This window comes from Equus przewalskii, chromosome 30, assembly GCF_037783145.1.
Source record: "Equus przewalskii isolate Varuska chromosome 30, EquPr2, whole genome shotgun sequence".
Classification (NCBI taxonomy): Eukaryota; Metazoa; Chordata; class Mammalia; order Perissodactyla; family Equidae; genus Equus; species Equus przewalskii.
Genome location: NC_091860.1, coordinates 14,013,424 through 14,035,885, shown reverse-complemented (window position 1 = coordinate 14,035,885; position 22,462 = coordinate 14,013,424). Strand labels below are relative to the sequence as shown.

The following is a 22,462-nucleotide window of genomic DNA, read 5'->3' as shown; positions in this document are numbered from 1 at the left end:
TCTAGAAAAGAATGAAATCACTCTCCTGAGAGTTCATGCTCCTTATTTCCTACAGAGACTTCGTTTTCTCTTAATCATGTTTAGAGTGGCTTCCAACATTCTCAGACTTTTCCCTTTTATCCTTTCTTCCCATGTTTTTTGGAACCATATTGGTACCATCTTTTTAAAAGACGTCTTCCCTTTAAATATTCAGGAAGATGCTAGGAATACACTCATTAATTATTTGAAATATTTCTTTGAAAGCTGTCTATAAAATATGAATCACCAAAAGAAGATAGTTGAAAAAGAATGAAAAATTACAAAATCAAAAGCATTGATGTAGCCAAAGTGAAATTCATTCTATTTAAAGGTTAATAAAACCAAATAATTATATTGATAATATATAGTTTGAATTTCACTTATTTTAATATCATATTTTAAGTTGATCCAAATGTCTTTACTAATACTTATATATGACTTGGGGGGTTTTTTGTGCTAATGGATTTCTTGTTTTCTTACTAATTGCATTATGAAAACAATACATATCTTAATCCATTTCAACCAAGTTGCATTTATAACTAACTTACCAGATGAAAGATGAAACTTCCTTTAATGATAAGAAATCAAGCTCTAGTTAACCCTAGCAGTCATTTCATGTTATTTTCTCTTTGTCCAGTATAATTAAATTAGCCAGACCTCTGCTTAACTAATAGCCTACAAGACATTGTAACGACCTGCATGCAATTTTGGAAAGTGCTCTGGTGTCAAATGGCCTGGATGAAAGTCAGAGTTCTTTTACTTATTGAGTCACGTGACCTTCAAGAGACCTTTAAGTAACTATCCTTGATTTCCACACAGGCAAAATGGAAATAAAAATTCTTCTTCTCCCAATGTCAAAGGGTAACTGAGGGAATCAAATGAAATTAAGAATGAAATGATACTTTGAACACTCCAAACGGGAATACAAATGCAAAAACCATCAAGTAAAGAATGCCAAGACAAGTTAAAGCTAAAGGTTTACCCTTAGAAAGGGAAGTTACAATGTCATTAAGTCACTAAGAGTCCCTTTTTAAAATCAGACATCTCTATAACTTCATTAAAAGATTTTTCATCGTAGTCTTCTGGGGCTTTTTTCTATCCTGATGCATACATTCTGAATCAATAAGTCAAACAAGATTCATTTAAAAGGAAGAATATACAAAAAGGCGATAGCATGTATATCAAAGTCATTTATGGACCTCAAAATAGATCTCAGATTGTCATCTGTGGGTAAATGATGAAAAGATTCCTCTTTAAAAAATTCAATAAATAGTGCATATTTTTTAAATGGAAGACAATAATAGTAGAAAGTTGCCATTTGATTAATCTTCAACTTCAAAATATTTTATAGGTACTAGAAGTGAGAAAAGATAGGGTAGCAAGAGAACTCTTCTGTAAATTACATGTCTATTTCAGCCCAAACTACAACAGTGAATCACATTAAATTTCTAAAAGCAGTTAAATGGTAAAGGCCAGCTGGCATTTGGTTATTAAAGAACTTCACTACGATGCACATCTATGTAGGTAATTATACTCTAATTTATGTCACTGGTTTAAGACATTTCTTTCAGGAATAGTTTCTTGAGCTCAAAAATCAGCATGAAATGGAGTTCTCTAATGCTTTTCCTCAATGTAAAAAGAATCTACCTAAACAGAGAGTTGGAAGAGCTCCAAGTTATGCAGCCATTTAAAAACAAACAACAAAAACAAAAAAACTTTTAAAGGAACGGACTGTGAGCATGATACTTTTAACTGTTCAATTTGAGGACCTTAAGGGTCAACGCATGAGCCTAAAGGCACTGTTAAGTTTGGGGTGAAATTCTGTTGAGAATAAAATGAAAAGTGGACATGAGTTCCTAAGTTCTATATGCTAAATGTTATTTTTTTCCCTATGAAGAACACAAACCACTCATAAGTAATGTACATTTATCCAGACCTTCACACACGAGCACCTCATTTTTGCTATCCAGTGTCATGAGAATACTGCAGGGAAGCTACAGAAAAAGCTGGTTCCAATACGCACTTTTATAATAACTAAATTTGAGAGAATCAAGCTTGCCTTACCCATATGCAAAAGACTTTTTTAAAAAAAACTAACTGCAATAAAGCTATAAAACTACTTACAGAGCTTCTGAGCTACACCCCAAACACAAAATCAGAATATTTTTCAAGTTTGTCCAGGAAATCTGGGTAATTTCTTCCCCCAACTTTAAATGGAAATGTTAACACACACACTTTCCTGTTTTTAATGAAAATGAAAAACTCTACTAGTAAAGGTCGAAGTGAGGAAAAGAGTAATGGATTAATATCTCAAACACTGAAGTAGTTGAGAATTAAGTAAATATTTCCAGGGTTTTTCCTCTAGTTTTCTTCTGCAACATTTAATAGTAAATAGCAGATTCATACCTCCTTCAGAAGGTTGGTGATGTACTTTACATGTAAAAATTCTGGAGTCTTGTCTAAATCCAGTGATGACTTTCCTTTAATCTCCTTCTCAAAATCCTCTCTGTAAACTTTCTGTTAAGTAAGATCACATAATTTTACATTTAAAAAATATTAGTGACTGTTGAAAAGATATTAGAACAAGAGTTCCCAGAACAAAATTGATGTTTTCTTATATAATTCTACCACCTCAAAGTCTTCTTATCAACAGGAAAGTAACTCCAACTTTATCATAAATTTTAGAATTCTACCAAAAAGCAGCAGAATCAAGTACCAGTTCCTCTGGGACAGCATTCTGAGTGACGCTGTTTAACACCTTATAATCTGTTATTATTTGACATCAACCCATTTGGAGAGGAGAACCAGTAAAGTTGGCTATTTGATTGGGTCATCTACTGGTTCACTCAAAAAGAAGTGGATCCATCCACTGGAAGAAAATCTGGTGGCATGGAAGCCCATTCAAATCAAAATGGTATTAATATTCATGGCCTCATCATCCCTCTCACTGTCATCTTTTGTGAATTCAGGAAAGACCATTTCTAAAAATGTAATGGGGGCCGGAGGGGAAGACTTTCCTTAATGATTTTGGTATTGAGAATATTTCTCGACCATCTATGGAGTTGGATATGAATCAAGTTACACAGCGAGGAGAATCTTATCTTGAGCCTGGTAAATTGTTCTTTAGGTAAGAGTTCACAAGAAATAAAAGAAGATGCTGACAGCGATTGGGAAGAGCCTAAATCTATACCCTACCTGCCCTTTAGACACTGACACCCCTCAGCTATTATGCTCTAAAGTCTACCATTTGAACTAGGCATCTGAAAGTCAATGGGAACCCATGCTTTATGACTATAAGCACGGTCTGTCTACATAATAAAAATATCCAGCCATGTGAGATATTTACCAAACAAGCGCCCAGATTTTACCAGCTAAATATTTTATTCAACTTGCATCACAAAGATGATAAAAGTAAATAAATTCTGCATGAGATTGTTACTAATGCAAAATGAGAAGCTACTTCCAGGTTTACTATGTACTTATTACAGAGATAGCTAACTGTATAAAGAAATTCTCTAAACCACAAGGGAGATAAGAGATGCATATCATCTCCTCACTTACATTTGTGTTACATATGGCCATTTAACAAGTAATCTACAGAGAGCCATGAGAAAAGGCCACAATGGATGTTCTGTAAATACTAAAATCTAACAAAGCTATTTAAGAAGCTGCATTGAGAACATTCTAAATTAAAGGAACTACAGATACACCAAAAACGATGATGAGAAGTTGTCCTCTTCTTTATGTGAGACTGAGATAATACAGTTATAAGGCTGAAACTATGGCATTGCTAGGCCAAAAATGACTCTTTCAAAAAGTGAAATATGTGTATTTATTCATTTCAGATATTTTACTTCAAAAAGCCCTTCTCCTCTGAAAAAATTATTTTACTGAAATAAGTCATCAAGGAAGGTTGATTATGACTAGAACTGGCCAATATACAACTAGCGGGAAAAATTCCTTTAGCATGCTTTTTGTTACGAGAACTATATTTGTGAAAGAGAAGGCGAAGAAGTTTTCAAAGCCAGATTTAGAGATTTCTTCTAGAAAACACACTGATTAAACCTGCATCTGGTATTAGAAGAAAGTGAGAGAAGCGTAATTATAGGCTAGAACAGAAACATCAGTGGCTTTCCCTGAGGTCATCAACACTCAGCTTTACCTGTAGGAGGCTCTCTCTAAACAGTTCAGTCAAGCTTACCTCTTAGGAACAAAAACCATCTCTGAGCCAGACAGTTCTCTTTGTGTCTACTTCATTGGTCGTAATTCAGAGACATCTTTCACATCAAACTTGTCCTAACTAAAATTTTTAGATATTCTATCTTTCTAGCCTTTGGAGAACAAATTTGGTCCAAAGATATTTCTTATTAGAAGATTTCTCTCTCCTCGAGCCCTGCTGAGCAGAAACACAATTACTGAGCCTAAAACTCTAACAGCAACGGCTATAATTAAAGGGAAAACACATCTCAGCCTCTGCAAAGGGATATTTCGCCCTAGTGACAATACTGGAAATCAGAAGAGCAAAAATTGAAAGCCAATTTTAACAAAAGGCCCACAATGTAAGTTAATTCCACAGCATACAATAAATATATAGCTAAGTTAAATGTTAAAACTGTTTATATCCGATGTCCAAACAGCCAATCAGAAGCAAGGAATTATTTCATTTGACGGATTCAGTTTTTAGTTGCATCATTTTATCTTCCTTCCACGTTGTGTGGCCAGAGCAATGGTAAAAGCAAAGTGCTAGTTATCAGACTTCCAAGAACTGCGCCAGGAAACAGGCCGACATAGAAACAAGAGCACTTCTTCAATGCTGAGGGTACCTTCAAAGTCCCTGTCATCTGTAGAGTGAAATTTGTTCTCAGGGAATATTTTTGGTTTTGAGGGTTCATCGACAATGGAAAAACATCAACTGGAAGTTTCATGTAAATAAAGACAATGTGGTCTACTTTGCCCATGGAATCTTTGAGAAGCAGATATCTGTAAGTTTAGGGGTTTTTATTTTTTCCAATTCATCTGGTTTTTACAATGTTAAGTTAGGGGAATATTAGTTTCCTTCAATGAGCCAGGGTTTCTCAAAGTTTGCTCACCGGCCTACCTACATCAGAAGCACTTGGGATATGGTTAAACTACGATTCCCAGGCTCCACTGCGAGACGTATGGTAGCAGGCCCTGAGGCAGCAGCGCGGGGATGTGCATTCCCAACATGCTTGCCCGAGACCTATCCACACAGGAGTTAGGGTACCACAGCCATAGGGAGAAAGAGGGAAGGGGAAATAGGATATTCAGAAGAGAAAGTACAGAGAGGACCGAAGAGAAGGAAAACAGAGAGGGAAGCATTTCCCTCTGTGAATGAGATGAGAGTGTAGCACAAACACCGAAACAATAACAGCCTGAGGCTCAGAGGAAGAATATTGAGAAAGCCTAGTTTGGAAGGTGCTGGTCTTCTCAGTAAAGAAGGAGGCACGGCTATCAATGAGATCTTGGGGACCAGGATCAATGGCTCTCCAGTGAGATCTACACATGACAATGATTCCAGAGGCTCAACACGGGAGTTTGCGTTCCATCTCCCTCACTTGGCAACAGCGCAAACTGCCAGAACCTCCTAACCTCCTTCACCCTACGAAAGGGGCCATCAGACCCCGTTTCACAGGGTGGGGCTGAAGCTCAAGTGAATGGGAAAGCACAGCTCAGGCAGGAAGAAAGTGGACTGGAAAAACTAAAGAGTCCAGGAACTTGATTTTCACCTTCATGCAAAGAGCGCACTTGGCAGGAGTCAGAGAACAAGGTGGGTAAAGAAAAGAGAGACTACGATAAGATGAGGATCTAATATCCCAGATCACAACATACCACCATTTCTAACACAGAAATGCAGTATTAGAATATATTAATCACAAATTGTAAGTTCCAGGATTTATTGGTGAGAGGAAGGTAAATGAACTAGAGTAGTAAAAAATAAGGAACCATGAGATCAGAATGACACACGGATCTTCAGCATGGATGGTCCCGTGGCTGAAGATCAAGGATGAGGGGAAGAGGCAAATGGAGATGGAGGGCAGAAGGGGGCAAAGATGAGGGCAAACCTGAAATGCTGGTACCACCCTCTTGACGCTGTCTCAGAAAAGTAAAGTGATTTCGATCTCTATGTCTCTTAGTGCAAATTTACTTAATAACTTCACATCGTCTTCAACATCCTGAGAACCCATGAGTGAAAGCCATGACAGCTTGCGGAAGTAGAAACCTTTCTCTGGGCTGTGGGTCAGTGACAACAGCCACATTATTCCTCTAAAACGGGAATTCATAGGAAAGATGACTCTAATCCACCCAAAGAAGAACCCGCTGCAATGGAGGACAAGAAAGCGAGGTAAAGGATGTATACAGTACTTTCCATACTGTTCTTGAAATGCAGAAAAGGTGTTAGGACTGAATGTTTGTGTGCCCCCAACATTCATATGTTGCAACCTCACCCCCCGAGTGATGGTCTCAGGAGGTGGGGACTTTGGGAAGTGATTAGGATCAGATAAGGTCATGAGGGTGGAGACCTCGTCATGGGATTAGTGCTTTTATAAGAGTCACCAGAGAGCTTGCTTCCCCTCTCTGCTCTCCACCAGGTGTGGATATAACGAGAAGGCAGCAGCCTGCACGCCAGAAGATGGCTCTCAGCAGAACCCAACTGGCTGGCAGCCTGATCCCAGAATTCCAGCCTCCAGAACTGTGAGAAAGAAATTTCTGTCGTTTAAGCCTCCCAGTGTGTGGTACTTTGTTACAGCAGCCCAAACTGACTAAGACAAAAGATGTTCCAGTAAAACTTATCTTATTACATGCAATTTTTTGTAGGGCTTCTAAGCCTTGACCAAATTTACCTGCTCTATCAATTCAGTTAAAACAAACAACTAATTTAGTCAAATATTTGCCTGACCGTTCTTGATCAAATTTCCCTTTATTGGCTTAAGAGGATACGAGACATGAAAAATACAAGTAATTATTTTCTCCTCTCTTGCTTGAAGAAGAAATTAAACAACAAGCCAAAGTAATGTCTGAGTGCCCTTTCCCTGAGAAGAAGAATGATAACATTTGAACAAATAGCACATATAACGTTTACAAAATTCCTATGAGAGTTTCATTGTCCAGAAGTCATCATTTCTCCCTATTTTGATGTCGCTATTGAAGAATAGAAAAGATCTTGTCCACTGAGCGTGTCTGGAATGGAGCAGTGGGGCTGGAATCAGCTGCTACTATTGCCCATCATTTCTGTCCCTTTGAAGAAATGACTTGGTTGTATCCAGAGAATTTGGATGTGGGCTGCAGACAAAAACCTTGTGTCTGGTGTCTGGTCCCCAAAAAAGTAGGAATAAAAAAACCAACAACAACAGAAGAAATCTCCCTGGGACAGGTGAAAGCACTGTGGGGGAATATCTGCATGTGACTTAGCATTATCTTAAGTAGAGAATAAAGTGAATAAGCAGGAAAAATCTTAACTGATCTCTTCTCTTGATACTTCAAAACTTCCATGTCATGTTATCGGAGGGGAAGGGGAAAGGAATCAATTAAATAAGCTAACAGAGAAAAGAGAATCATTCATGACTTTGACCAGGTCCTAAAACATTGGTATTTAGTGGATTTTAGATAAAATTTTAGGTTAAGACAATTTTATGGATGCACTATCCATCTGCGGATAATACCTACCTAGCATCATTACCTTGAGAGGATTAAATGGGCTGATAGATATAAAGCTTTAGCATATTACTTAGCACAGAGTATTTAATAAATGTTAGTTCTAACGTCATCAGGAAAAAAAAAAGGTAAATAAAGCATCCAGCTCTTCATTTTCTTTTCATTTTTTTCTACTCATCATAGTTTCACATGGACACAATCTGAAAGAATCAATGTTATAATCGCAGAATGTGAGAGCTGAGAAGGACATGAAGAGCTTACCTGGCCTTATAGCCATCTTGGCCAAATGGGAATAACTAAGAACCAGAGAGTCCCAGCGACCCAGACAAGACGCCCAGATCTAGAACACAGATTCCTGGGGTCTTCCCATGCAGCATGCTTTCTTGTAGACCCGCTAAACATTCTGAACCCCTTTACTAGTTCCTTTCAAATGATAAAACATCAAATATACATTAAACAGTTGATAACAAATCAAAAGGACTCACCTCACTCTGCATCTTCTGAGCTTCCTTTGAAGCCTGATATGATGGTGTCTCAACAAATTCAAGCATGGATTTCCCCTTATTTTTCTCATATTCTTCTTTGTACTTAACCTTCATTGAAAAAAGTATAAGAGGCATGTAAAGCTCACAAGCCCTTCTACAAATAGAGCAAAGGAAAATAAATATATGTCCAGAATGAATCATCCTATTTTCTAAAGTCACATTATTCTGGCTAAGTTGATCACTGGGTTCTCTGTGGTTAACGACATAGATAAAAGTAAACAGGTAACATAAAATTTTTTAAGGAATAAAAATAATTTAGAACTACTAAATTATGTAGTTCCAGGACTTGTATCAAGTACTTAAATAGCTGGGATATATAGATATGTATCATACGTAGGGAGTTATATATGTATACACATATAGTATACACATACATGTGGGTATAGAGAGAGAGAGAGAGGACGAGAAAATGAGAGAAAAGAGAGAAAGAGAGATCCTTGTGATAGCTTTGAGTGTCTATCAGTAAACAATGAATAAGAAGGAAAACATAGGTGTGATTTTTCTATCTTTCTGTCAAAGGGAGGATTCTGGGATTGCTGAATTTTTCCATAGACATTGAATAAAACACACACAGAGCTTTTATGTGATTCCTTTCAGTTTCACCATGCATATTTAATAATATTGTATCATGAATTATTTATTTCCAGTACAACCAATCCTCATCTTATTTCAGTTTATAAAATGATCAATATTTTCTATCTCCTAGTAACAAAAACTAAAATTATATGTAAGCTGTCAGAGCCATTGGCTTTTTTAGCAATACATCTTTTTAAATTAAATTCATAGAAAAGTTTTGATCATGATTCATCTCATTCAGAAATGTATTTTCATCAAAATTCTTATGTTAAGTAATTATGAAATTGTTTCTTAAGTTATATAATAATAACTGTAATGATAGATGCAAGAGAAAATTTTCAATATTTAGAACATCATGGTGGCAGAAAATATAACGATTTTAAAATTTTTATTTGCAGTCATATTTTTGTTTCAGAGAAGTATTATAGAGTGATCAAGGAAAGTGAAGTATAATAACATACTACATTAGGATAAAATCTCGTAGGAAAATGAAATTCAAAGAATTTCAAAAAAATAAGAATTCAAAAAGAAAAAAAAATGTACATTTCCAAACCTTAAAGGAGAGTTGGTTTGTATATTTTTTAAATAAATAAAAGGTTTCAAATTATTATGGAATTTATGTTCCACAGGATACCTTTAAAAGAGTGATATAAAATTTTATCTTAACAAATGCTGGAAATGACATCTTTTGCAACTATGGAAACTCAGAACGAAAAACAATAGATATCAACTTTAAAATGTTCAAGGAAGATTTTTTTAAAACTTCTTTCAGGGAGTACATAGGATTTCATAAAGGAAACATTAATTGAGAATATACTGGTAAGATAATTTTCCCTTTTTAATAACACTTATAATTGAGAAATTATAATAAACTTTGCACCTGGAAAATTAATTTTGCAGCTCAAAATGACAAATCAGTACACTATAAAAATGGAAATCATCAAGAGATTTCATCATTTAATTAATTCATATACTCTTAAGTTTTAAATTGTGTAAATTAACTTATGTTACAAAATTCCTTTATACTGAAACGTAGTTCAAGCTTCCCCCACCCAACAAATATAGAAGAAAACAGTGTTTGAGATTCTCCGAAGCAACGTTTACTTTCTCAGGATGTACGTTCATTTCCGCAGCCAAACGTTTTCAGCGGAGGCGGCGGCACTGAGTGGTTGCAGGGTCCAGACAGGGACAGTGCGTACCTGACTCTGGAGCGTGGCGTTGCCTTTATGGTGCAGATGTTCTGCAGCGTCTGCGTCGAAATGATACATTCCTTTGTTTTCCTCAAAAAGCTTTCTATACTCTCGCTAAAACAGAGAACATGAAAAATAAATTTAGAATGAAAGAGGCTGATGAGAGCAATGAATACTTAGGAATGCAAACTGAAAAATACAAGCCAAGGAGTGCTGCAAAGCTGCTGTCAAGTTCCCACGGGCAGTCGGTTGGCCGTGTAGATATCTGACACTGAGATAACCGAGGCTGCAAGATAGACCGGCTCTAGGTGCTCAGTGTGAACAGCATGTGAAACAGTCAACAGAAGCAGAGGACAATTAGCCGTAGAAACAACGTCAGAGATACTCAGGACACTGGGGAGTGGATGCAGAAAAGCCAGTGGCAGGCCAGGTGGGCATAAAAAAGGTGATTTGTCCCGTCCTTATCTTAGAACGGGAATGTGTTTAACAGCGTCTACAAGAAGAGAAGCACAGAAAAGAAGAAAGAACAGAGGAAAGCTGGAGGCAGGAAAGAAAAAAAGTTGTATATAAGAGCCCAGCCAGGAGGAAGATTGGGGGTCATAAGGAAAATGAGAGCATGAGAAATAATTCAACTAATTTTCCTAAAAATTAGGAAAATTCCAGGAGGTGCCTGGAAGAGAAACTGAGGAATCTGGGTACAGCGCGTTGAATTTTTAAGATGAACAAATTGGATTAAGACTACTATTTAGACATACAGATAAAAAGCTGAATTTGGAAGAGACCAGAATGGATAAGGATGCCAAATTTGGCAACTGTAGGGCTCAAGATACAACGGGTAGCAATAAGACAAAAATTACTTCCTGACTTTTGTCATTGGAGACTGGACACTTAGGTGCTTTGCCCTATTTGGAAAAGACTTTTAGAAGTAAATGGTAACTCCCAAAGACTCAAGGTTACAGAGATGTAAACTCAAGTTCGTTGCTCATTAGGCACTGAGGGCCTCAGTAAAAATAGTAATTTTGCATAGAGTGGAGGGAGAGATAAGCAGCATTTGAAAGGGAGCAGGAAGGAGTTGGCCATACAAAACTGACATTTGGGTTTTAGCAGATGCCCCAACCACCTGAGAGAGAACCAGGAAGAAGGCCCAGTGCCAGGATGGGAAGGATGGGAGGATGCACATGAGAACTGCTGTTCCATGGGGACATAACAATGGTCTCCAGGGGCGCTTTCAGTCGATTAGGGAGCTAACATGTGTGTCTCCCAAAACTCTGACCAGAGTACAGTAAGGGAGAAGAGCAACCCTTGGGAGCTCATGAAAATGTTCACATAGGACATCTTGACCGAAGAGAACAAGTTCTAAATGTTGGCTCCACTGCCAATTAAAAAAAAATAATAATCTCAAAGGATAACAGTATACTCAGGGACTTGATAATTTGACTAGAAGTTATTTTATAATATATTTTTTATAAAATAATTATGAACTGGGGGCAAGCCCAGGGGCATACTGGTTAAGCTTGTGCACTCCACTTTGGTGGCCCAGGGTTTAAGGGTTCAGATCCTGGGCGCAGACCTAGACACTGCTCATCAAGCCATGCTGTTACAGCGTCCTACATACAAAAAATAGAGGAAGATGGGTACAGATGTTAGCTCAGGGCAAATCTTCCTCAAGCAAAAAGGGGGAGATTGGCAACAGACGTTAGCTCAGGGAAAATCTTCCTCACCAAAATAAATAAATAAAAGTATGAACTGAATGCAACAAGCTAGGATATATCCAATTACTGAGTTAAAATCCAGAATTAATAAAGCCTAGGATATTATGTCTGGAATAATGAATATATACTGAGAAAAGGCCAATAAATATTGTCCCCACCACAATGGTCTATTTTAGTTACAGAGAATTTCAGAAACTCCTATCTTAAAAAAACCCTATTTGAATTAAGATCTGCAAAAGAATTTTCCATATTAGCTTTTCCTTATATAATAGTCTCTGTTGCCTCCTAGTGGGAGTTACACAGAGTAACACACAATATATACATTTTTAATTTATGCAAAGTTATAAAAGAAACTGAAAGCTACTAACGCTCTATTTCTCAGGAGAAAATGTTCCCTCAAAAATTTAATTAGTATGGCTACACAAACTCATAAGGCACTAATTTCACTCTATATACTACGCATTAAATTTTTTTAAATTATGATTTATACCAAAGACATTTAGAATTTAGAGGTTTAAAAACAGCCATTTATAACAAACTGACAACTATTCTTGGCAGAAGGTCTGTTTATTGAGCATTCTCTTATTCAATCTTTTAATAAAATTAAGTTGCCTTTATAAATCAACAAAATTCCAATTCTCTTTACATTAAAATTTAAAAGGTGGCAATTATAATGTACAATAAATTTGAGCCAACGTATTACTGTACAACTTTAATAAATAGACACTTCAGAGTAACACATTTTTTGAGTCTTAAAATTTCTCTCCCACGCAGTAATCATTCAGTCACAATTTTTCTCTGGGAGCAAAAAAATCTATAACCTAGGCAAAAGCACCAGTTGAATGAAGCCTTAAACTTTATACATGGTATATAAAATAAATGTAATAGATGACTTTGTTGGTTTTCTCTGCTGAAGAGATGACAGAAACAATTTATATTCAACTATGATTTTTTTCACCATTATAGAAAATAAAGGTCAATATTCTTGAAAAGAAATACTGCCTATGAGTGGCATGCATTCTTCCACCTACCAAATTTTTAAGTTACCACCGTGATATTTTTACTGGCTTATTTACATGAATCCTCATGTTCCTAGGAAATTTAACCCCAGTATGGAGGAGGACAGGCAAGGGCAAACGTCACTGCAATGATCGAAACGGGACGCCAAAGACTGAATGCAAAGAAAGCAGCAGGCTCAAACTAGAAACATCGATTTTTAGAAGCATACCTATGAGTCGTGGAAGAAAACGTGAAACAGAAACCAAGCCACTTAAGGAACAGAGGAACGTGTGCAGAGGGGTAGGGATGCGCATTGAAATGGCAGGGCTGTGAATTAACTGTCCTGGAACTGAGTCTAATTTTGTGCCACTTGTCCTCTAACCTTCATTCCCTGCTCGACAGACGGGAAAGAATGATGGGCTGCTTTTCCTCCAAGGACCAGTGACAAAAATTAATTAATTAATTAATTTAAAAATCTCTGTATCTATTATTTACATGCTTAATACACTGAAAGAAGCATGACAGTGGGGAAAAGAGGATTATAAAATAATGAACAGAAGTCTCAACATACCAAGCCAAGTGTAAACACTCAAACCTGAACTGAAGCTGGATCTCACTATTTAATAGTTTGGGAACCAGGTTTTGACTACAGATCTTTTTAAATCCATGCACATCCCCTGAAGACAACTATTTTCACTTTTTCACATTCCTTGCCCCACATACTATTCCATTTGATCTGTGCCTGGTCCAAAGCAGATATTCAACAAATTTGGATAATTTTGAGTGAGTGAGTGAGCAATTGTTAAAATAGGCATAGAAATAGCTTGAGTTCAAAGTCAGAGTTCATCATCAGCATGAGGGCATCCTGAGATGTGGGAGAAATGGAGGCACGGGGCAGCTGGTCATCAGTTACGAGAGGCAGCAAAGTCAGAGTCCAGAGGCACTGAGTGTTTGAAACAGCATCCAGGAAGTGAGTTCTGATGGAACGACCACTTGGCAGTGTACACAGATATTTTCATCAGCACATGAAGAAATCCCCCTCCCTTCCCAGTTGCATTGAAGAAAACATGGAAACCTTCATGAAACTAAAAGTATACTGTCCATGTAAATGCCATTAGGATTTATTGTCAGAGAAAATACAATTTAGACTAAGACAATTTTTTATGCTACTGAGGCCAATTAAATACCAGACCCTCTGCTCTGGCCTTTATAAAATAAAAGATCCCTGACTTAAGAGCCTGACCTTCAAGTGGCTTCAATCGAATACAGACAAAGAAAGGGGAAGAAGAAAGGCAGAAAGAATGCGGGCACCGATACTGTGTAGTCGTTCAAGAAAGTCTGTATGCAGGAGATATGAAAGAACCCCTTCGTAAAGCAACAGCTTTGGTGGGATTTAAGCAAGCAGACCAGTACTTTTCAATGAGTTAGTTATTGAGGGAAGAGTGATGCCCAGGCACGCCTAAGGAAGCAGATGAGCTCATGAGCATGGCAGCCATACTGGCTCCATGGAGCCACACGACATCTACAGTTGCCATCAAACATCACACTTACACCGCTGAGCATTTTGCTGGCTTTCAAAGCATGGTCTAAAAACAAGTTTGGGAGATCTGAAACTGGATCATGCATAGTCTGAATGTCTTTCTTGTACTTCACCTATGAAAACAACATGGGACAAAATACCATCTAGGAGAAGAAAATATTATGTTTTTGCATTATGGCCATTATTATTTTTAACATATCATGAAGGACTATTTAGTGGTAAATTGTCAGACGAATTTGCAAGTCGCCACTAGATGGTGCTCATTTACTACTGAATGAGTGAAAAAAGTTATTTCTAGGGACTTGAAAATATTTTGATAATTTCTTTTATTTACATATTCAGAAAGGGTGACGTTAACAGAATCGAGTAATTTTAACAGAAATTCTGATTTCAAAAAATAAAGAGAAGAGCAACTTTACTCTTTAGAAATTACTACTGTATTTCAATTATGCTTTTTGGCGATTTTAGAGCTTTGGGTAGTTTTCATCGTATTGCCACAGAGACCTTTTTTTTTTTTAACCAACTGCTTTGGAAATATAATATGAGTAATAATAATAATAAAATTTTAATAATAAAAAATATGAAGCACTTACTGTGTGCCAAACGCTTTTCTAAACACTTTTCTCTGTATTCAGTATTTAATCTCCACAACAACCCTAGTAGGTAGATACTCTACGTATCCCCATTTTGCAGATGAGGAAACTGAGGCACAGAAAGATGAAGATGTAATATTACGAGGTGGAGCAGGATTCAAGTTCAGAGAATCTGATTCTAAACCTTGAGAGGTTTCAGCCCTATGCTCTAGGTTCCTTTAAGTATATTCCAAGTCTATTTGCTTTGCATTTTTACACATACAAAAATAATCAAATAAGAAAAAGAAATTATTCTGATATTGCCAGTGGTCCTGAAAGACAGAAAAATTCATTTCAATTGCTGGCCACAAACAAAAGTTTAACAATAACCATACCTTCTAAACATTAATGAAAGTCATATATACTGAGTCTCAAGGATATGACAGGAGTTGAAAGGTTGAAATGCTCTAACAAAGCGACAGGTCAACCGTATTAACCTTAACACTTGAAAAGGAACTTTCCACATGCTTCAACCATAGCAAAGCAATGGATCTTTTTCCATGTTTCTATTTTTATACTCTGCCTAATTCTAATAAAAATTTAAGGCATCTTATCTTGTAAATTGAAGCTTGATCATTTCTAAAAACATGAAATGAAAATGTACTTCACAGCATTGATATAAAGGATAAGAAAAAATCGTGGGGCTGGCTCGGTGGTACAGCGGTTAAGTTCGCATGTTCCGCTTCTCGGCGGCCCGGGGTTCACCAGTTTGGATCCCGGGTGCGGACATGGAGCCACTCGGCACGCTATGCTGTGGTAGGCGTCCCACATATAAAGTAGAGGAAGATGGGCATAGATGTTAGCTCAGGGCCAGTCTTCCTCAGCAAAAAGAGGAGGACTGGCAGTAGTTAGCTCAGGGTTAATCTTCCTCAGGGGGAAAAAAAAAGAAATCGTAAGCCATTACAAGGACAATTCCTGACAATTTCTTTATGATAAACTACCACGTACCAGGTAGTACTTTATAATAAGCCCAATTGCGTGGGCATAATTACATGAGTTAACTATTGTCATAACCACTAATTTATGATACTACACACTACATTTCTACAAATCTCTGTAATGTATTTCCACCCTTGATCAGATATAATAGTTTTATTAGCAATACTGTTCTTCCTTATTAACTAATTAGTAATCAGTAACCATTAATAGTAAATTACAATAATACATTTTTCTCAAAAAAGCTTCAGGAAAATATGCTTCAGTTGTTTTCAACTAAAATTACTTGTAAATTACATGATCTTGATTAAGTAGCAGTAATTACAACACAGCCGATTCTGAGAAAACAAGAATCAAAAGATACGGAAAATAATTTTCTATAAATTACAAGTCATGAAGCACAAAGTAACTTACATTACTCGCCAGTGCACTGGCAAGCTGACTTTGCCTAAAAGAAGCACTTTCAAGGGGATTGTAACAATGTTTCTTATCCTTCATTTCATTATCAAATTTTTCTTTGTATTTAATCTGCCATAAAAGAAAAAAACAGGATAAATTAAACAGCACATTTATTTTCAAGCTTTCAAAATAACACATTCAGTTTTTAATTAGATCAGATAAAAGCTACTTTAAAAACAAATGGCAGCAAAATTTAAATTCCTGGTATTTTTTCCCCCGTATAAAGCTTAATTAGGCATAAAAAAATTTTTTAATAAAAAAACAACCTCTACTTGAACATTGATCATAAATGCAATTAGGCATGAAGTCAAATCCTATTAACAAGAATTATGTGCTAAAATCTCAGGATTTTTAAATGTCAGTTTCCATTTCTGTGTTCCTATAATCTATGATCAATTAGAAATTAAGACCACAAATGAATTAAAGTCTACCACATTTAGAAAATGGATTCTCAGCCCCAAACTTAAATATGAATTTTCCTTAAGGAATTATTCCAAATACAGGACATGGTTTGTACCACGGTTTTTCTCATCATTTCCCATTTCTTCAAACATTCATTTTTAGAGATTACATTTTCTGAAATGTCCCGGGTCTATTTAATGTCATTTTTTATGCCTCTGCTTTAACTCCACAGTTGTATTCAGCAGCAAAACTCTCTCTAATATTCACTCTGAATTATTTTTCTCTTTTTAAAGTAGTCTTAGGACAACCAAAAAAAGGATTATCAATTTATCCTGTAGAACTTTATTTTTCTCCATGGGTAGAGATAAATGTGAACATATGTTGTTAATTAATTGGAATATAGACACAAGTTCTTTACCCAAAAAACAACTAGCTATTCAAATTTCACACCCCTCTTTGATTCCTGTAACCAGGAAAGAATGCATAGACCTCAGAAGCAAAAGTGAGCTGTTTTGTTCTCTTATAACATTTTTATTATATTACAATTCTTACAATATTTTGTTTTCTTACTACATTCTCATAATGCATCTTTATTCGTACGTCTTAAAGTTCTGCACTGAAGAAGTTTTTATTAAAAAGATGTTTGGGGATGGCTCACATTATCTGTTTTAATCGAGTATGTATTGGGTGACGATCTCCCCAGGGACATGCGTCTGGTAACTATGGGAGAGAGCTAGTGAAAATCTTGGCGGAAATATAATATTTGGAAAATATTTCAAGATAGTGTACGGGAAATATTTTCTGCTGTGGTTCCATTTGATAATAACAACTTTCTGATATTCACATTGCTTTATAAATTCAAGGAAAATCTCATTTATCCTAAATAATTGGCGAGGCCTCTCTAAAACAAGCAAAACTCTGATTTTTAAAAAAATGATTTTATGTCTTGAAATCAGAGACAACATCACCAATGGGATAAATTTAGATGTCCTTCACAACTTTCTACAGGGACTGGCACCAAAGCAAGGGTTTCCTAACCCTGTCCTGCCCTAAACACAATTCCACCCCACTCTGCCCCCTCCACACCCCTCTGTTAGGGCATTTTTCATGATATTTTAATCTGTGCTTTTGTCTCTCTCTAGCTTTTTGGTGCCTAACGGGTATTCACTTGACACTGACAGTAGAGTCTCTTAACTGACTTCCACTTGAATGGCACTCCTGACTCAGCCAGATTCACCAACACTCTCCATTCACTGAGTAAAACGTTCTGACTGATGGCCACCGGGCCCTGAACACTCTCAGCTGGGAGCTACTTAACTATCAACTGATCCTGCTATGTAACATGGGCTTGCATCAAGCTTTCTTTCAATTGTTCCTATTCTCCAACCTCAGGCACCATGAGTCTCTTAGTTATATATTAGCCAAGTGGCAAAAATAGCTTCTATCACCTTGGAGCACGGAGAGCCCATCGTCCTATCTTGCTTACCCTGTAGCTCCCAGCACAATTTCACTAGGAGCAGAGGCAACATGTAGGGAGGTGACACTTGGAGATCAACCTGACACATTCTCATTTGTTATTAAACCCGGCATTTGCTCTTCCCAAAGAAATGTGTATTTCTGCAAAGCTATAATCAATTCACGTTGTAATGATTCCTTCCTTCTTCTACTCATTAAACACCAAGCCTGTGTTGAGTTCCTGCTATGAGGTAGGATGAGTTCCTATCTGAGGCTGGGAATGCTGACAGGACCAAGACACACTCCGTCAAGGCTGGAGTCAGTAATCTCTTCTGAAAGCAAATATGATTGAATCACAGTTCATGCTTAAAAGTGGTTTAAGAGTAAGTCCAGCCCTACTGCCCCCGTTAGGTGTGTTGTCAACTTGTCGAAAGTCAACTGAGTTTGCCCCTAATTCTGTTTATACTAACTATACTTATTATAATTACATAATTTAATATTGAGAACGCTGACAAATGTACTGTAAAAAGAGAGGAGTTATTTCTATGAAAATGATGTTTTTTCTATGATACAATGAAGGTAATTTTTCTAAAAATAAATTGTTATCAAATTAAGGGTAGTCAGGACAACAGAAAAGTTGTAGGGGGGAGAATGTAAATAATCTATAAGGTTCTAGAACTCAGATTATATTGATTACACATATCTTTAAGCAAAATGTCTTTCAAAATGTCAATCATAGACAATGCATTGTGAGTATGGTCTGCAAGAAAAACAACATAAAACTCCAAACCAAAGGCTCATTTGCAAAGAAAAAAACCTTGTCGCTACATCAAAAGGTTGGTGAATATCACATTGATTGATTTGCAGATACTGAACCCTCCCCCACATCCCTGGAGTAAATCCCACTTGACCCTGGTGACCGATCCTTGTAATGGGTTGTTATATTCGATTTGTTAATATTTTGTTGAGGATTTCTGCATCTACCCCCATCACTGATGTTGGCCTGTAATTAAATGTACACATATGTATTTGGTGCTAAAAAATGTTAAGGTATGTGTATGATTTTTATGATTCCTGCTTTAACCAGCTTTTTAATTTGACTGACTACAGGTCTGAATAAAAGGCTTCCACTATACATATATTATAATATATATTAATATATATATATGCACGTACATATGAATATGTGTGTGTGTTTACGCACATGTGCCCACTAAGTCCCCATTCCTGAGTTAGGCAACATGACAGTAAAAAACAAACTCGATCAGATCCAGGTGTCACTGGTGGGGGTTAAGCACAAAGATAAACTCTGAATAGTGAGCTGGCTGCAGCAACAAAGGGCATTGAGGCCACGGGAGCTGTTTTGTGGCTGACCATCTTCAAGTCTGGGGAACTAACACAATATTATTTAAGTTGAGACCCGAAGGGAGTGTGCTTAGTAAGGGGAAGAGGGAAGGAAGGGATGAGTGGCGGGGTGTTAATAAAAAGTATGCCCCCAGAGAGAAAAGCATGTGCAAGGCCAGAGAGGGGTGCACACAGCATATTCCAGGAATTTAAGAAAATGAGGGTGGCCAGAGGATGGAGATTAAAGGAGAGACTGGAGAGCTGGGAACAGCCAGGTCCTGGTGAACCTTGCAGCTCCCACAGGGATCTTGGTTTTCATTCTAAAGCCACTGAGAAGTCATCTTAAGTATGTCTGCAACTTCAGCAGATTTGCTCTTGGAAGAGATTACTGACTCCAGCCTTGACAGAGTGTGTCTTGGTCATGTCAGCATTCCCAGCTTCAGGTAGGAACTCATCCTACCTCATAGCAGGAACTCAACACAGGCTCAGTGTTTAATGAGTAGAGGAAGGAAGAAATCATTACAATGTCAATTGATTATAGCTTTGCAGAAATATGTCTTGCCTTGGGAAGAGCAAGCGCCAGGTTTAGTAACAGATGAGAATGTGTCAGGTTAATCTCCAAGTGTCACCTCCCTACATGTTGCCTCTGCTCCTAGTGAAATTGTGCTGGGAACTACAGGGTATGCAAAATAGGACGATGGGCTCTCCATGCTCAGAGGTGATATAACCTATTTTTGCCATTTAGCTAATACGTAACTAAGACACTCATGGTGCCTGAGATTGGAGAATATAAACAACGGGAAGAAAACTTGATGCAAGCTAGCATTGCACAGCTGCACTAATTGATTAAATTTAAATAGTTCAATACAAGCAGAACCCTGGATGTTTTCACCTGATGTTTTAAAAAACAAACTTATAGTAATACTAACCTATTATTAAAGGTAAGTTTCCCCTGGAAATACTAGATTAGACTATTTCCCAAGGTTTGAACATATTTGAATTATCTGTATATTTCTGCTCTCCCACAAGGAAGAGATTTCTATTCACTTTTGTATCCCTAAGTGTTTGGCATTGTGCTTAGACTGGATTCAGCACTTAATTTATGCTTATTAAAGAAATACAAAAATTAATGATGAAAACCATAAGCAAACAAATCTCTTTTGTGATTCACAGAATAAGTCCAACCCTGAGATAGGGTTTGAACTATAATATTTCTCTAATTCCCCAAGTCCACACACACACACACACACACACACACACCGCCACAGTCACTGTTAAATTGATTTGAACTACACCCTTTCGGGAAGAAAAAAATGTAAAAGAAAATGAAAAACAATAGATATAATAATATTGTATTGCATCTGTATTGAACTTTATGGTTCCTGCTGGACTTTCATTCATTTAAGAAATATTTATTTAATGCATACTCTGCATCAGTCACTGTGCTGTAGAGTGCTGTACTGAAAAGATTTAGGAATCAGGTGGTAACTGTGTTCAAATATTTGAAAAAAAACAGAAAAATAGCATTTGTTCTGCTGCGAAAGGTCAAGTTAGTAACTGATGGGTGGAAGTTGTAGCCGACAAGATTTCTGCTTATTATAACGGAAATTTTCTCCCAGCTGAGCTGTCCACCAACAGAACCATCTTCTACTTTCCTGCTCAAACTACTGCCCCCTACCTCCTCAACTGAGTAATTTCCACAAATCCTACAGGTATTAGCCTAAATGTAACTTCTTCCAGAAAGCTCTTTCTGACCTTTCAAACTATAATATTTACTGCTGATGTATTTTTGAAGCACCCCAAATTCACCCAGTCCTAAGTGTGAATTTACTTATCACAGCTTGCTGTAATTTTTTGCAAAACTGTCTGTGCTGGGGGGTCTTACCCATTAGACTGTAATTTTGGTAAAGGCAGGGGCTGTACCTGTCCTGTTCACCCTTGAAAATCTGGCCCCAGGCACAGTGTCTAGAATGAATATCTGGTTCAGTAACTGTTTCATTTGAACGAGTAAGTGCATGGATAACATTGAGAAAGGATTCTCTCACTGGAAAGCAGGACTAGGTAACTTCCATGATGTCTTCAAATTCTGCAACAGCCTTGTAATAGATTTTGATGAGAACTTTACTTTTGAAGATTTCTACCACTGAAGTGCATTGAACTATAGAGCTTTAAATGTGAATTTTAAAATGCTTTCTAACCTTTCCAGGTTATTTCTGTAGAGTGAGATTAATTATTTCAAGTAAATCTGTCATTCATATCCTTATAATGAATGTAATAATAAGCAAAATGTTGTGAAATCTATCTCATTCTAACCTCCAGGACTCTGCATGATTTGATCCAAAGATGCCTAAGGAACAAAAATGCAAGAGTTTCCCTCATTAATTAACCACCAAGTAAAATAACTGCATTATATAAAAAAATATGTTTACCAAATGCTGACACTCAAGTGTTTCTAACCTCTTGCTATAAGGTCTTGCACGTACATGAACCAAGAAAATAGCTAAATGGTTTCAATGGGTCCCATTGCTCACCTTCTGACTGGTTCACTCACTAACTTCACATACACACCCAACGTTCTATCTTATGTTCAACCCATACTTCACACATCTGAGTGTCTACCGACTCATGCACACGCTCATCTCCCGAGGCAACACTTTCCCTTGACTGTAACCGGGAACTCAACCAGGGAACAAACCTATCTCCCTTCCAGTTTTAAGACTATCTGAGAAGGGGAGAAATAGGTGTTGGGTGACTTGCTATGGTTTTGAGATACAATGTTACCCCTACGCCTAAACCAATTACTGTGGAAACAAATGAAAAGTTACTTATGACTATGCCTAATTCATTTACATTACGAATATCATATCTACCGGTCCTGATATCTACAAACTCTTCTAAAATAGAGGTAATATAGGATCAAACTCCTAAGTTTTATAAAGAATTTTAACAGCCTTAGCAGGACTTTCCGAGGCTCACATTT

At 37.0% G+C, this 22,462-nt stretch overlaps 1 protein-coding gene across 10 annotated transcripts in view; it reads right to left on the bottom strand.

Annotated features, from left to right (window-relative positions):
* The window catches only part of NEBL (nebulette), a 332,430-nt gene that overhangs the window by 54,834 nt on the left and 255,134 nt on the right, over positions 1-22,462 (bottom strand). For 6 of the 10 annotated variants that reach the window (XM_070601400.1, XM_070601399.1, XM_070601407.1 and 3 more), the window contains 5 exons: positions 16,237-16,350; positions 14,266-14,367; positions 10,013-10,117; positions 8,178-8,285; positions 2,425-2,535 (listed from right to left, as the gene is read on the bottom strand). The exons of 2 other annotated variants lie outside the window; for them this stretch is intronic. In XM_070601400.1, the coding sequence (XP_070457501.1) occupies positions 2,425-2,535; positions 8,178-8,285; positions 10,013-10,117; positions 14,266-14,367; positions 16,237-16,350 (540 nt within the window). The remainder of the gene's footprint in view (positions 1-2,424; positions 2,536-8,177; positions 8,286-10,012; positions 10,118-14,265; positions 14,368-16,236; positions 16,351-22,462) is intronic. 2 more of the 10 variants (XM_070601402.1, XM_070601406.1) reach the window with 1 other exon arrangement.